We start from the raw sequence: 16,854 nt of genomic DNA, 5'->3' as shown, positions 1-16,854 counted from the left end.
ATAATTTGATGTGTTGATAATTTAATTAATTTTAGGGTAAATGGAAACATCCATTTCCTACGGTATCCTTGGGGCCATTTCATTCACCTAACGGCATTAGAAATATTCCTATGATGACAGAAACGAACGTATATGATTACGATGACAATGAAGTGTTATCGGCGCAGGTTTAATTTTATTACAATTATTTATTTATTTAAATACTTCTTACATAAAACATTATGGTGAACTTAATGCCTAACACATTTTCTTACAGTTAACCACTTAGGTAGGTAGTCTGCGTAGGTTAGATTTGTTCGTCTAAAGTGACAGCGGGCGAGTCAAATCGCGAGCGCAACCGATGGCCGTTGGGGCCGTAAAGTTCGCGAGTGGCAAGCATGAGCTGGTAGACGCAGGATTCGCAGACCCAGTAATAGGTAGACCGACATATTTATGTCGCTGTAGACCAATGTATTGTAGTGGGCATCAGTAGGCTGGAAAGGAAAAGGACCATCTAGTGTTATAAAAAGCTAAATCTTTTCAATAATATTATTAACATAAAATTACAGCGTAGCATGTAAATACTTGAACTTATATACTTTACCCGATAGACTTAGTACTGAAGATATTGTATACCAGTCGAATTCCAATAGAAAAAGTAAATTAATGTAACATTTTACAGAGTAATCACTTTATTTATTAATAAAATTTGAAATAAATAAATAATCATCGATGCAACTGTTAAAAGACGATATAAATCCAGCACATGTACTTTCCAAATGCGCGTAGTACGAAACGATGTTTCATGGGTGAAGTTTTAAGCGAATTATCAAAAGCGAAATTTGAATATTCATCACATTTTGTGATTTTATTCTTTCTACAAAGTATTACGAAATTTGTAAAAGCGATAGATGAAATCGTTAGTCTTTCTCAAATTATGGCGAGATTGTTGTGTTGTAACCGAGTCTATTACTTATTTAATTTTTGTTAATGACAACTTAAGAAGAACTAAAACTATATTACAATTTTACAAACCACATCTATGAACAAAAATAGATTTATATTATATTTACCCAATTTATTACTATATTTATTTAATAGGTAGTAAAAATTCCGTACGAAGGAGAAAAGGCTTCATTCATGATAGTTCTCCCAAAGGGTAGAAATGGATTACAACATTTAATGAACCGATTAAAAAATGAACCACATCTGTTGGCGCAATCTATGAAGAAGATGAAAAAGACAAAATTGAAATTGACTATTCCCAAATTTAAAATCGAGTCGGAATGGAACTTAATTACACTGTATAAAAAGGTAAATAAATTTAATAGTATACATCTGTAGATTCTCAGTATTTCTCAATTTTTTATGTGCTATGTCCCGCCTTAGCTTTTCTAAATTTTTTACGCCCTCCTGTATATCATATATATTTTTATATTATAGTTCAAGGGTTAAACTCGCGTCGAGTCCACTTTTAAATTTCTCTTTGCATTGCTCTTAATAATCAAATTTCCCCCTGGTGGTGAGAGGCACGTTGGGAAACTGCTGTAGATGATAGAGATATTTTATAAAACTGTTGCATTTAAATTGTCAAAACAGGATAAGGGTTACGTAGAAAAAAAAACTCATAAAATATTACAAATCTTTCAGTTGTTTCGCGTATATACGTATAAAAAAGTATAAGTAAAATAATGATTATAAGATAAATTAAAATTGCAGGCGAAATGGAAACTGTCTTTTATGATCAAAACGCATAAATTTATTTTAATTCTATAAACATAAAATATATTTAAAGTATTATATTGTAAAGCATCTATAAATTATAGTAATGTAGGCATTTGTATATGTGTTTTTATGTACATATATTTGTATTGGTTCCTTTTTGTCCTTTATTTATTGTCTATGGTGTACAAAAAAGTGTTAATAAATAAAAAAAAATTATGGAGATGTCAATTTAAATTTACTGAACACAGACGCCATTTTATTTGTTTGATATTAAATGATAAATATAAGTTGAGTCGGTCAAAAACTGAGTTTTGTTCCTAAAAAGACAATTAGCGGCACGCGTTTTTTTTATTATTTCATTAAAAGAAGAAGGCTGTGTAAAATTATCGTTTATAGGTATAAGTCAGTCTATTATCTGTTTACGTTGCATAATAATGTTATCGAAATATTAATGCATATGATCAGGGTTTCTCAACGAGATAGAATAAGAATAAAAAGACCCGTATATGAATGAAATTAACCGACATGGGCTTGCGGATCGGCAAACTGGAGTAGTAATGGTCAGACTACATAACGCGCAGAACAGTTGGCGTTTGATCCAGTCCTTAAGGTTCTGGACTGAAGACTACATACAGGCAAGCGCAGCGTAGAACGCCCACCCAGAAGGGGGACAGGTGACTTTGTCTAGTTTGTTGAAAGACACTTGATGTAGGCAGTATTCAACCGGTCCTATTGAATATGAGAGATGCCCTGTTTCATTCGTCAAGCGGCAACTGAGACAGGAGTCGCTCGACGAATGGAACAGGAGGTATGTTGAAGGAACGACGGCTTCGGTAACGAGGATGTTCTTCCCGGACGCCGTCTCAGCCCACCGCGTGCTCCGCAGCATTGAGGTGGACGCGGTCTTGGTCCAGCTCTTCACGGGGCACGGGGGGTTCTCTGAGTACCTTCATAGGTTTAAGCTCAAGGAGGACCCCTCGTGCTTCTGTGAACCGGGCGTGGACCAGACCGTGATCCACCTTGTGGCCCGGTGTCCCGCATTCGGGGGACTCCGGTTCGGCTTCGAGTGCCGGTCTGGAATTCAAGTCAAGGAGGAGACAATACCCTCCCTGATAGGCGGAGAATATAAACAATCATTCCTATCCCTTTGCAGAGAAATAGCGGAAAGTGCAATGAAAAGAAACAAAACGTAAATATAGGAAATAAATAAATAAATATATATTAAAAAATTAAAATAGGAAATATAATTATTAACTATTAAAATATATAAATCTGTGATAAAAAATAATTATTGTATAAGAAACAAAAATGTAAAATAAAAATAAAAAAAAGCTATTGAAAATGTAAAAAGCAAGGGAAGAATGATAGATGATCAGAGCAAAAGAGAAAGACAGACGAATTGTGGCATGAAAGATTAGAACAGAAAGAAAGATTATGTGAAGAATGAAAGAGAAGAGAATGAAAATAAAAAAAAAACTAAGTGAATAAATTTAATGCTTGTAAAGTCCCTATCCCAACATAAATAGGGGTACGAGAGGCCCCCAATAGCGGGGGTCATAAAAAAAAAAAAAACCGGTCCTATTAGAAATCTCTAGGGCAGGCCAGCAGTGAAGGTGCTATGGATCACACAATGATGATAACTTTGAATAATGTTATCTTATATTAAGAATAAATAAATCAATTTTAATTCCAGATTGGATTGAGTAGAATTTTCAAAGTTCGTAAATCAGAACTAAAAGGCATCGTTCGTAATGAAACACTTCACGTCTCAACAGCGATACAAAAGGCTGTCATTGATGTTAATGAGCTGGGAACTGAGGCTTCCGCGGCTTCTGGTAAGAGAAAATGTTTAACTTAATTTCTGCAACTTTACCTTTGAATAATCTTAATATTTGTAAACCAAAGCTAACTTTAATAACATAATAAAGTATTAAACACATTAATAAAAAAGAAATAAAACCCTTTTTAACTAATAAACTATTCGTTTTAAAAATAAATGAAAAAAATAATTAAAACAGAGAAGGATTTTAATTTTATATGGTTTTTAACGTGTTACCGAATGATAACAATATGTATTTAAAAGTAAAAAAATACTACGTGAAAAGCTGTGTTGATTTAACAGAAAAAAAAATAGTAAGAAGAATAAAAGACATTTATAGAGATAGATTGGAAGATATATATCGGCTGAATGTAAAGGAAGTCGATAATGCAAATAAATTATTGTTCCAACAATTGATAGAGAAAGAAAAACATAACATGTTTACTTTAGCACTGGCAGATGAAACGAAAAGCGTCGGCAATAGTAAACAAAACCATTTTTTTTACTTTAATAGTTTTACAATGTTTATAATTTTATATCTAGTGAAAGTCAATATTTGTACTCGTACACAAACCTTTAAAATAGAAAACAAAAGTCGTAATCAAAGCCGTAATTATGTGTTTTCGTTCAAGGTTTAGTCTGGGCTTCTAGCGACATTTTCTTTAGGATTCATTTTTATTGGTTTTTTTCATGTATGCCATAGGGAGTCATTTACGTTGTAGTGGTACTGGAAAAGCTGAATCTTGCTTAATAAAAGCGCGTCGAGAAGATAAGCGAATGAGTGCGACCGACGGCGATATCGTCCACCTCAGCCAGTGCTGGACATACACCGGTCGGAAGCTGCCTGCATTCAGCGTCTTTTAACGACGTTAACCTTGTGGCTGCATGTCCTACGCCGCGCTTGTCAATCCGAGGTCGCCTCTCCATACCTATAAGGCCGTAGCGGTCATCGCTATGTGTCCTGACCACTGCTATTTCAACTAGTTAATCCGCTGATCTATGTTGATTATAGAATTTGCTGTATTTCAAGACAAATAAAGTGTGAATTTGATATTTCAGTGATCACGAACTTAGCTTCTGCTATGATGACAAAAAAAGAATTCACTGCTGACCATCCATTTTTGTTTTACGTTATGGCGAATTCTCAACAACTGTTTACTGGCACTTTCATCTAGATTATAATATAAAAATGCTATAAGATAATGTTTGTTAAACACAAGTGAGTTTTTATGATTACAATTTTAAATAAAATGCAAATAAAAATTTTGATTGTGCTATTTACTTAACAAGTTAGTTTTGGTTTACCTCACATCGATCATACTTCTACGTATATTTCCTTTTTATTCATTGCTTTACTTTCTCTATTATTAATATGATGTAAATAACATTCGAAAACTATTCTAGTTTGATTTAACAACGAAAATTTATGTTTCAGGTGTAGTAGTATGGAACCTTGCTTTTATGGAGGTACCGGAAATTAAGGCAAATCGCCCGTTTTTATTTTACATCCTTTCGTCAAATCAGCAACTATTTTCTGGAGTTTTCGTTCAACCGTGATATAAAAAATAACCTCGACTGTATTTTTTTTAATAAATAAATAATGTCAAGCACATTAGTTTTATTTCGTATTCCTTGTGAGTTATTATTCTTTGCACGAGATCTTTATAAGATGTTATTTTTGTACGGCATGCCTCTGCTAGTGATCCTAGTATCTCGGGGTAAGTCCAGTTTGGCCAAACTGCATTGGATTTCCTAAGTACTCAAAAGAAACAAGACTGAATAAAACCGAATATAAACGGCAATCCTCTAGCATACCAGACGTTTTGGTTTTGTGTAATTTTGCTTTTTATATTTTATTAACGTTAACGAAGTCAAATTTAATGATGATATTTTTATTAAATATCGCAAACTCTTTATCAGCAATACTAAGTTATGTCCCCTCCTTTTTCTTTTGTTTATAATTGCCGTGACAAATCTTGTTTGAAATGAAATAATTGAGAAGCACACAGCGTTTATCTCATAGGAATTAATTCACATATAATAAAGTTTTCAAATTTAATGTGTATATTGTAGCAAGTAGTGTAGGTTAGACAAAACCAAAAAGGAAAGAATGATTTTCATATTTCAGATTCCAATGAATTATTGTCGATGCAGACTTTGTATTGTTAGAAATTATTGACCAGTCGTATTCCAATGGAGTAACAAAGTGACCAGAATACAGTATGATTGGAAGTAGGTGTAAAAGCTTTAGAGCTTTTAGCTGAATAATAAGCTATACATTCACCTTTTTAACACTTTAACACCTTTAAATTTTACCCTGTACATTTAGATAACACAAAAATTATATATTATTCTTAATATTCTTTTAGCTTAAGAAACATCTGAAGAGTCTCGTGAAGAATCTTAAACGACTGCCAGAAGTAATTTTAGATGTGGTGAATAGGATATATATTTCTGATAAACACATCCTCTATAACAACTGTACTAAAATAGCAAACAAAATATTTAAAGATGCAGTGAAAAAAGTTAATTTTGAAAACTTAAACCACTTGATTTCTTAAGTTGTACCTAATTACCCTGTATTTACATACATGTCGCTAATAACTTTATGATTAATACTCATATTACAAAGATTTGAAAAGCCATAAGCGTATAAATATGGGTATATAAGTTTATAAGTTCGGAGCATGCGCAGTAAAGTTCATCAGAGTTGGTAGCACATTCATTCATCCCCTTGTGTTTAGTTCAACCGGATTCGTGGCGAGGTCGACACCTATCGCTTTTGGGGGTTGAATTGCGAAAACTTTCCCGACGCGTTAAATATATTTTTGTTCTATAAAGTTTTGTGACGCAGTGCGAAATTAAATCAAGTTTATATCCGATATTATTATGTTTATTACACCATAAAGTTGGTACATCGAGTAACTGTTTTAACATATTTTTTTTATATAAAAACAATGTGATTAGAAATTGAGTAATGGAACACTATGGCTTCTTTGAAGCGTTTGTCGAATTGTTAAATGATTTCGTAAAACATAAGTGTATAAATGGAATTAAAGTTTTGGACATTAATCTTAGTTATTTATACGCAATATATATTTTATGTAAATGGACAAAATACGCCAAAAGGTGAGTCATTGAAGAACAATTGAAAAAAGTACTAAATACATATGTTTTATACCAATTGTTTATTGTAAACAAAACCGTAGAGATATTTAGGTAGGCTTATAAATTGTAAATTCAATTATTTAAACTTTAACTTAACAATGCTTCTTAGTGAATAATCAAGTTAATTACGATTAAAGTTTTTTTATGACTTGTATCGGACAACTTAGTGTGGTAATTATGAAAAACATTATTTGTCCGCCTAGTAAGTTCTATACTTAAGCATAAATTATTTTATACAAGAAGAACTTTGTCTAGAATACATCAACAAAAACAAAAGCAATGTAGCTAAATTTTGAAAAGTCAATCTCACTCGTATAATTTCATGTCTATATATTTATATTCTTTAATTAATTGTATTTTGTGAGATTTAGATTTATTATATATTAACAATGGAAACATTTTAATCTTATCACCGTCGTCTCTTCAGCTCATAGATGCCCACTGCAAGGCATAGGTCTCTCTCGGAGATATATAATCGCCGCGCTTGGCAGGCGGGTTCCCCATCGCAGTGTGGTATTATGATACGCAGAAGACGCAGCTGTTCATGCTCTGGAAACTTGCTTCTGTGCAGTAGCAATCCTATTTAAACAATACAAAAAATGTGAACTATATCTCGGGAATCGATCCCGCGACCTACGATCACAAGTCTCAATCCTCAACCGCTGAGCTATTACAGATCGTAACACATTTTATAGTCCAGTTAATTTAAATCGTGACCAATAGCGCTTTATCTGTCATTTAATAGATATCCTGACAGCGAATCTTGTTGAAAAACATCGAGTCTGTTTTTCCAAACCATTCCAAGAACTTGAGTACGATATTTTTAAACATAATAATAAGTTGTCAATACTTTCCCACAGAATAACAACTTAGTTTTCTCAGAAAATGAATTACTATGCTAATAAATTATAAAAGATAATGATCTGTGTTCTCTCTGTGGGAATATATAATAAATATTTTTTTTATTTAATTTCATGTCAAAACGAAATTTCAGATTTTTTTTAAACATTTATTTCCTTACAAACTCTACTAACTTTTGAACCCTCATTAAGATAATGCTTCGTTTTGCAACAAATGAAACAATTCTAAAATTCTGGTATTCATTTAACACTAAATTGAATCGCGTAATTGAATGGCTAACATTTTTGGTTTCCGTTGATCCAGTGTCCATCTGTGCTAAACCGCATATGTTCGAACTCTTCTACTCGTATTACAGTTATCAAAAGGCAAATTTTTGCAATTTTTATCTAAACTATTTTATATATGAACATCAGCGCTATTAAAGAATGGAGTTTAAATATCTCAGTTGACAAGGTCAACCGCAATATTCGACAATTTCCATTCACTTCGCGATTACTTCAAAAAAATGTGAATGTAATAACATAATTCATAGCCACAATGGCTGTGGTGGCCTAGCGGTAGAGGGATAAATCGTGCGATCGTAGGTCGCGGGTTCAATTCTCGGGATAGTATCTTATAATAATACACACTGTGTATTAATTATTTAGGATTGCCACTGATCACAAACAAGTTTATCAGAAGATGGGCCACAGCGTCCTCTGCTTACCAAAACACGTTGCGATCGCCAATCCGCTTGCCAAGCTTGGCGATTATGGTATATCCCACACATCTTTATGAAAGGCCTTTGCCTTAAAGTGGGCGTCTATGAGCTGAAATGTAATGACGACGATTCGATATGAAAATTTTTAACATTAAATAATCTTTATTTTTTAATTAACTCGAGATAGCAATAGAAGTTACAACCTGATTATGTACAGATTACGTGTTAAAATTGAAACGACGTAAAACAAAATACCCTGAAAGAATTTCTCTTTTAGATGTTCATCAACGAGGTGACGGTGGGGTTAAAACAAATAACAAAGACAATGTGAACCTTAAACCTTTAGAACTCTCCAATCACCCGAATAACGAAGCAAGGGACTATTTTCTACCACCGGTATTCCCGAACAATGAAGAAACGGATGATGACGAAGAAGAAGATGATGAACATTCATACTTAGACTATGACTATGAAAATAAAGAGGCAAATTATAAAGATACGTCGGATTTAGCTCAAGTGCCCAATCCGCAAGATGTTTTACCAGTGGACGATAAAATACCTTTGCACACAACCAAGGATAATCTTCCGATATTTCTATTAGAACCAGAAAATACCTATGTTGTCAAAAATAAAGCTGCAACACTAAAATGTCGCGCTGCTAATGCTTTAGACGTAAGTACAAGACACTTCAATCTATTAAATAATTGCATATTAAGTTTTAATTCTTTACTTTCATATCTGTTAACGATATAGTTCAATTAAATTCCTAAGTAATATATAAAAGAATATTAGTTTTATAGTTTTTTACGTATGTTAAGCAGCCTCAGCGGATATCAGTTATCTATAACTGGTACATTGTTTACTTTCTGTTGTTAAAGAGTAGATGAAGTAAGAAAAAAATTATAATAGAATGAATTATAATAGGATTTTTGTCGAATATTCATATCTTCAGAAATCTAATCTAGTTTTGATATTATTCTGTAATTTTGTTACAAATAAATAAAAGTATGAACAATATAATAACAACTCCTACGTTTATAAAATTTACTAGAGGAATTTTTTTCTCGCTGTATTATTAAAAAACGAGGCGGCGTTGTTACTAAAACTTAAGATAAGTTCACCTTTTTTAGAGTTAATAAATTTTTCGTTGGAGTTAATAAACGTTCACGAGAAATTGAATTCAAGGGATAAAATGAAAAATGTATTTTTAGCAGGAAGTATTAAAAAGATTTATGGCACAAGGTACATTAAAAAAAAAATCATGTACAATAAAATTTCACAATCAATTCCAGATCTACCACTGGAGAGATTTAAGACCTATATTAAAAATATATTATTGAAAAAAGTATATCATTCTTTAAAATATATACTATACTGATGCTAATACGTGATATTAAATGTTGTTGATATTAGATCAGGAAGTTAATTTTTTCAAACACTATTTATAAAACTTTATTTGTATAGAGTATCTGTTGAGTTTCTCGCCGACTCTTCTTAGCAGAATTGCCTTCCGAACAGGTTGTAGCATTTTGTAGGAACAGCTATACCGATATTTTTGTTAATACGATTCTAAAGTGCTTGTAATAGCCTATTTAAATAAAGAATATTTTAATTTCGAATTTCCAAAGATGGCCATTACGTATTATATATATTGGCAACAAATTGCACATTTATAATATCATCATAAATAAAAAGTTGTAATTAAAACGTTATAAGATGTAAGATTTTTTCTCTTTTTGTTTTTTACTAAATGTCCAGTAGTATCAATGGATAATCTGAAGTATAGTAGATATTCGTAATTTCTCATTATGTTTATTTTTGAATAACGTTTTAATTATTAAGCGTGTCATATTGTATATAGACAAATAGTGTATTCCTTTATTAGTTATCATAAATATCACTTCGGTTTATCGTTAGTATATAAAATAATTTTTTTAGGTGTATTTTAAATGTAATGGTGAAAAGACGCCAGCGGTCAATTTCGAGTTCGTTGATCCACAAACGGGGGTGAGGATAATAGAGGGTGAATATGAAGTGACCAGGGAACAAGTGGAGGAATACTTCGGAAGTGAGAAATATCAGTGCTCCTGCTTTGCGTGGACGAGTCAAGGCCACATCAGAAGTCAACCGGCTACTATCGAGTTAGCTTGTGAGTAATATATTTAGGTATAAATAAATATATATTTCAGTAAATGGGATGTTTGTAATAAAATTCTAGACTTTTAACTTTAATTATTTCATTAGTAAATATAACGCTGTAATATAACTGTACATTTCATAGCAAGCGATAAGAAGAGATGTACATATATGCGTCAAAAAAGTAAATTATTTACTACATACAATAGGAATCAGTACAAAAGTTATATACATGTATATATATATATATATATATATATATATACATGTATATATATATATATATATATATATATATATATATATATATATATATATATAGACGCTGTGGTGTTAACCTTCTTTGTGCCTTTTTCTTTATAAATTTGCCACCATACCATAAATCATATTTATTTATAATAATTACAAGCATAAAGAATTACAAATCTTAAAAATCGTAATTTTAATAACAATATTTTGCTTTTAAAATACTCTTGTAATGTTTTAATCGACTTTAACTACGTATATAATATATAACATCTGCATTGTATTTTACTGATTATGATATGATCCTTTGGGTCTAAACATTGCATCAAAATTAAGTTTTTAAGTTTTTGTTTTTGAAATGCTTTGTGTTCAACAATTGTTTTTTTTTTTGTATTTCTACTATGATAGAGTATTAAATATATTGTAGGGAGCTAGTTGTATAATAAATAAACATCCCGTATAACAGTGAATTACGAGCAAAAGTAAAGCCAAGAATGTATGAATAGTTTACGTACTAAACTTTTCTTGTTAAACTAATTTCTCTTCGTTGAAGTTTACAACTAAGTAAATCTAATAAGCTTTGTTCAAGTAATATATAAAGAAATATGAAATTTAAACTAACGATAAATGATTAGTTTTATATATTTCTTTTATTACAAAAACTCAAATAAATTTTGAAGTAAACTAATTTCTGTATCGACGACAAAATCCCAAAAAAATATCATTACATTCTTTAAAACACATTTGTATCTTTTTATATATGATCTAATCATTTCAAAAAAGCTGAGAAAAGGAACTTTTAATTTTATTTACTACTTATCCCAAGATTTTTGAAAAATCATTATATATTTTGATTATTCTTTGCATTTCAATTTTGACTACAATAAACCGGATCAGTTGCTTTGATTGTATTACTTTTGAATTCAACGGATAATATGATTTTTATAATAAATATATATTAATAAATAATTTATAAAGACAATTATTCAATTTATATTTTTTATTTAATAATGACGTTAATAATAAATTCATATTAAAAAATCTAATCTTTTTAATTGCATTTAAATATACATTAACATAATTACTTTCTTCGTTATCGTTTTAGTTATATTTGTAAAATAATTTTTAGATATAAAGAAGCATTTCTCGGTGGCCCCTCAATCGCAGCTGGTAAAGCAATATTCCTCAGTAACATTCCGCTGTGAACCACCACCTGCAGCGCCCTTCGCTCAACTCTACTGGCTGAAAAACGGGGCCCCTGTGGTAGTGGACGACAATGTCCAGATCAGCAAAGAAGGCGACCTCATTATCAAACAAGCTTCTTTACTGGTAAGTACACATATTTGTTTATTATCGTCATCCATAACACCTAGCCAACCTATTTGACATTATTCAGACACTGAAATTTTGTATTTCGATTTATCAAATCGTATAATACTCATTATTTCAACTAATTTTGAAAGGATTACATATTACATTTTAATTTTTAAATTCTCGTCTTTTTGGCCTTGTTGAATTTGTATACTGTAGTATTTGTAACAGGATTGTAGTAATAAACATATTTAATGGTACCTCGGAGTATATATTGACATCCGAAACACCAGTTCTGTTCAACAAAGTTCTCTAAACATCCGTAATGAAAAATAAAACAAATTGCTTTGTAATCTTTGTAATTTCGTAGAATTAGATTTTTTTTTATTGTCGTTATTCAAATAGCTTAAAAACATAATTATTTTTATTTTCGTTATATTTATACATAACACGTTCAGATAGAGTTGTAATTTAGGGAACACAGATATAACGGTACACAAGGCTTCTCTCCGGAAGAGATTCTTTGAATTTTGATCTCAGAATAAGCTGTTTTTCTATATTTTTATTAAACAATTGCATAGTTATATAATTTAAGATGCGTCCGAGTCACAGCTATCTGAAGCAGACTGGCAACTCATGAAGATAAAACTCAGCTCTTAAGCATTACCACAAGTCCACGCGTGAATATGAAATATAATATCTTTAAAACGTGTCAGCAATATGCAAACATAAGTATTCACTAGTTAATTAGTGAGAAATCGTTAATTACACTGAATCATGTTTTTATTTTGATTAAAAATATGTCATCTCTTGAAAATTTCATGAAACAGAAGCTTAAATTTATCTGTATGTCATGCGTATTTGTAGCGAAAATATTAATTACCCATTATTTTTAAGCCCGCATTCTCTTGTGTGGCATTGTGCGCGGATCGCGATTGCTTCCTCAAATATGTGAACGTTTCTGCGTTTTTTTCGGTCACAGAAATGAATATCTGGTACGCGATACAATGAAACGCTCGCGAACTCGCCTTTGTCAAATCCTATTTATATCTTTACGAATGTTGAATGGTTTATACAAATTATCTGATCTATAAATTAAAAGCACATGGACGCTTGAAGAAATTGAAAGCTTTAAATGTCAAGAGTATACACAAGCGATTTTTAATTTTTGAAATTAAGGACTTTATTTCTTTTCTACGTTTTAATTTTCGAATATGTTGCGACTTTTTATATCCATTACAAAAACTCATTTAAAAGTATTATTTAGAAATAAAATAAAATTTTCTTTCGAATTGTACCGGTCTAGTATCAATTATTTTATTAGTCCAAAAAGGCATAAGATTTTTTATTTCGGTTGGAAGTGGCCTTCTTCTTGCATTTTCTTTTTCTCGTCTTCCCTGTACTTGCCTTAGCGCATAGCGCTCTCCGTTAGTAATAACCTATATCAATAAATAGCAATCTTATCATATTTAAGATACCTTATAATATATATGTATAAACTTTTTTACCTTCATAAAGTTACAAAAGGTAGAAGTTACGTAACACGTCTAGTTTTTTCATGAAATAAGCTCAGAGAATTGACTCGCATCGGGCGACCCTCATATTGTACGAACGCCTGAAGTACCTACGTCCCGTCTAGACTAAAGACTACTTTCAGGATATGGCGAACTACACCTGTGTCGCCGAAAATTTAGCCGGGAAAAGGATGTCGGAACCTGCTCTCTTAACTGTTTTCGGTAAGTGAATAATGAATTTTATATCGCATGAGAATTTCTTTAAGAATTTATATTTTTGCGTTATGATATTAACCCTTAGTTTTAGTGAATTGACAATTGTCTTTTCAGCCCATAGACGCCTTTTGCAAAGCATAGGAACTCCCCAAAGATATACTACTGTCTATCCTCTGGAAACTTCTTAGTGAGCAGTGGCAACCCTACATAAATAATGTACATAGAGTCCATTTTATAAGATTGTACCCCGGAGATCGAACCCTCTACCGCTGAGGGACCACTGCTCACCAATTGACAAACATATTAAAGAAATTATAATTATATTCAGTGTATTACTATATAATAGGTACAATAAATTTAACATTTATAGCAACATTAAATATAACATTAGTATCTTGTAGGTATATTTTTAATTGCAGTGAATTTGAGTATGAATGGATTTAAGTCACTTTTAAATTGAATGGATCAATTAATATATTCATAATATTTATAATGTTATTTTAAACTATCTCGTACATTGTATACGTCGACTAAAGTGGATATTTGGTATTCGTCCCATTATTTTCATATTAGGTTTGTCTGTAAGAAATTGTTTTGAATGAAAATAGCGTTTATTTTAGTAATAATTATTTTAGTAATTATAAATCTGTATATTTCTTTTATGCATATAGAATCAGGAGTATTCAATCAAATGAAATGATTTGTCTTTTTCTTTATTAAATTCTTGTACAGTTAATGGTGGTTGGACGGCATGGTCCACTTGGGTTGATTGCTATTGCTCTGGACAATCTAGAGAAAGACGCGAGGGTCGGACTGGTAGAAGACGGGAGAGAACTTGTACAGCACCGAGACCTCTTAACGGTGGACAACCATGCATCGGACCAAGTGTGCAGAAAACTCAAGATTGTGTCGACTGTGATTTAGGTATTTTAAACTTGTTTAAAATAAAAGATATAGTTTTTTATTTACTAATATTTATTTACACCTTCTTGAGGTCGAAAAAGACTCTGAATGCAGGTCCTTTTCTAAATCTACGGGGAGGACGGGGAGGCTTACGCCGGACATTAGCTACAATTACTCTGCCTAATCTCTTATAATTCGAATAAGAGAATATGTTAGGTTTACGCTATTAACTAAAACGCGTAAACTAAAACCATAAAATGTTGTAAAAAGGTTACAATTTCTTTGCTAACAACTAAGTATATCACATAGAGATTTAAGACTAAAACACATTCCGCAAGTTGTGAGCATTTATGACGCACAAATGGAACTCGACGATTTTTAGCCCAGAAAGCCAGTTCCTCGCAACCGAGCTATTTGGGTCGTCGCATTATTTCCAGCAAGATCCGTTGGGTCGAAATATGAGTTTAACTATTTTTTCATCAGTAATCTTTCAGTTTTTAGTCATTTATATTACTTTTTGTACAATATTTTATTAAAAATGAACTCGGTTCCTTTTTGTTAATAATATTTAGTTTTCTTAATCTCATTATTAATAAATATTCCATTACTTCATACCCGTTACGAATGTAGTAAATCATTGTTTGCTGGTTTAGACACGCCTATAATAAGTATTATTTGAACTCAGTTTCGAATTCAATGGCTAATTATAAAAGATTTGCTTGGTGACAGGGCGTCGCTAGGTCAGCGAACAATGATGATTCACTTTTAATATGTTTTATTACTATTATTATTTTTATTATAGAGGAAATATTTTCTCCAGATGTCTACGTCGATGGATTAGATGAGTTAGCTGATGAATCCTCGGATATTGTTTTAGGTATGTTGACTTGATTTATACATTACTGCTGTTATGCGTCGAATAAAACAGAAGATATTTCAGGACGTTGGTCGCAATGGTCTGATTGGTCGAGGTGTGACACGGATTGCCTTCAAACGAGAAGACGACGGTGTCTTACCAGTACAGCTTGTCTGGGCAAGGACTACCAAGTAGCCCAATGTCCACATTGCGTCAGAACCTCCAAATCTGAAATTATTGCTGATGGTAAGTATTAGAAAAGTAAATATTCATAAACATGTCAGTCGATAGACGCAAACTGCAACGCATTGGTCTCCCCAAAATCTTGCTACGATAGCCCGCATTTAGCGGTGAGGAGACAAGACCGTGAGGGCTTATTCACGCTTCCTCTACTGGTCAACTGGCACCGGTGCAGTCGACACTTGACAACCTTTCGGCATCAACAGCTGTCGGTTGCTTAAAGAAAGAAAACATAAGTTAAAAAATTAAGTCATAATCAAAGTAGGAAATAAATTGTTCAAAAAAAATTTAGGAAAGTGATAACAAAAAAGAACATAATTTTGAGTTCTTCTTGAATCAGGCATTTAGTTTCCTATTCCTTATTACTGAGGATCATAATCCTTTTAGACTATGACGTTATAGAGGAATTCTACTGTTGCGATAAAGAATGTGTAATGAAAGGCCTTGTTCTCCACTTTGGAGCGGTGGTGCGTATGTTGACAAAAGAGTAGTGGGTTCTTTATTAGTTTATCACTTATTTTATTACTTAGATTAATAAACGGATATAGAAATATTTTGTGAACGGTAGCGGTTAACACGCGTCTGAACTCCGTCTGCCTCGAATTCGTGACGCATACTGTCTTGACCAATCATGGGTTGGTTTCAAAGGGAGGATGTTCTTTGGTTTTGAACCTACGCATTTAATTTAAGGCAGAAATTTAAACCAAGCATATGTATTACTTTCCACCAACTTATAGCTTATTATCATGTATCTGTTTACGTAAACGTGATTATTATAATTGATTTAATATAGAAATGGAGTAAAAAAAATGTTTGTTAGTGTACGTAAAAAGAGCAATGTTCATGTTTGTTTTCACAGGGTCTTCATACTGGCCATTGTTTATAGCGCTGTCGATTGCATTTCTGATATTTATAATTGTTGTTATATTGGGAATAAAATATATGAAATTTAAAATTACTGAAAATTCTCCATACGTGAAGCCACCGCCAGGTAAATCTTTAACGTTTCTGTTATTTTATTAACTTTAATAATAATTCGCAGTAATTAATTAGTAGGCTTATTATTTTAACATGATAAATTATAATAAAATTCGTTCGAATAAAAAGTGGATTATTTCTGCCTCCTGCTTGTTTTTTATTTGAATATTTTTGTAATTATTACTAAATATTACTAACTCGA

The 16,854-nt window shown here is 31.7% G+C and overlaps 1 protein-coding gene across 1 annotated transcript in view; it reads left to right on the top strand.

Annotated features, from left to right (window-relative positions):
- LOC137930891 (netrin receptor UNC5B-like) overlaps positions 1-16,854 on the top strand; it is a 29,529-nt gene that overhangs the window by 5,643 nt on the left and 7,032 nt on the right. Inside the window, exons 6-17 of the mRNA XM_068774239.1 lie at positions 36-167; positions 1,081-1,293; positions 3,398-3,539; positions 4,598-4,687; positions 8,509-8,924; positions 10,191-10,401; positions 11,764-11,963; positions 13,603-13,681; positions 14,408-14,599; positions 15,399-15,455; positions 15,519-15,680; positions 16,534-16,665. Coding sequence (XP_068630340.1) covers positions 36-167; positions 1,081-1,293; positions 3,398-3,539; positions 4,598-4,687; positions 8,509-8,924; positions 10,191-10,401; positions 11,764-11,963; positions 13,603-13,681; positions 14,408-14,599; positions 15,399-15,455; positions 15,519-15,680; positions 16,534-16,665 — 2,026 coding nt within the window. The remainder of the gene's footprint in view (positions 1-35; positions 168-1,080; positions 1,294-3,397; positions 3,540-4,597; positions 4,688-8,508; positions 8,925-10,190; positions 10,402-11,763; positions 11,964-13,602; positions 13,682-14,407; positions 14,600-15,398; positions 15,456-15,518; positions 15,681-16,533; positions 16,666-16,854) is intronic.

This window comes from Battus philenor, unplaced genomic scaffold (assembly GCF_028537555.1).
Source record: "Battus philenor isolate CCGP_79_NKW_IND1 unplaced genomic scaffold, ilBatPhil1.0.hap1 SCAF_7, whole genome shotgun sequence".
NCBI classification, from domain to species: Eukaryota; Metazoa; Arthropoda; class Insecta; order Lepidoptera; family Papilionidae; genus Battus; species Battus philenor.
Note: the sequence above shows the minus strand (reverse complement) of the source record. Positions and strands in the feature narration are given on the sequence as shown.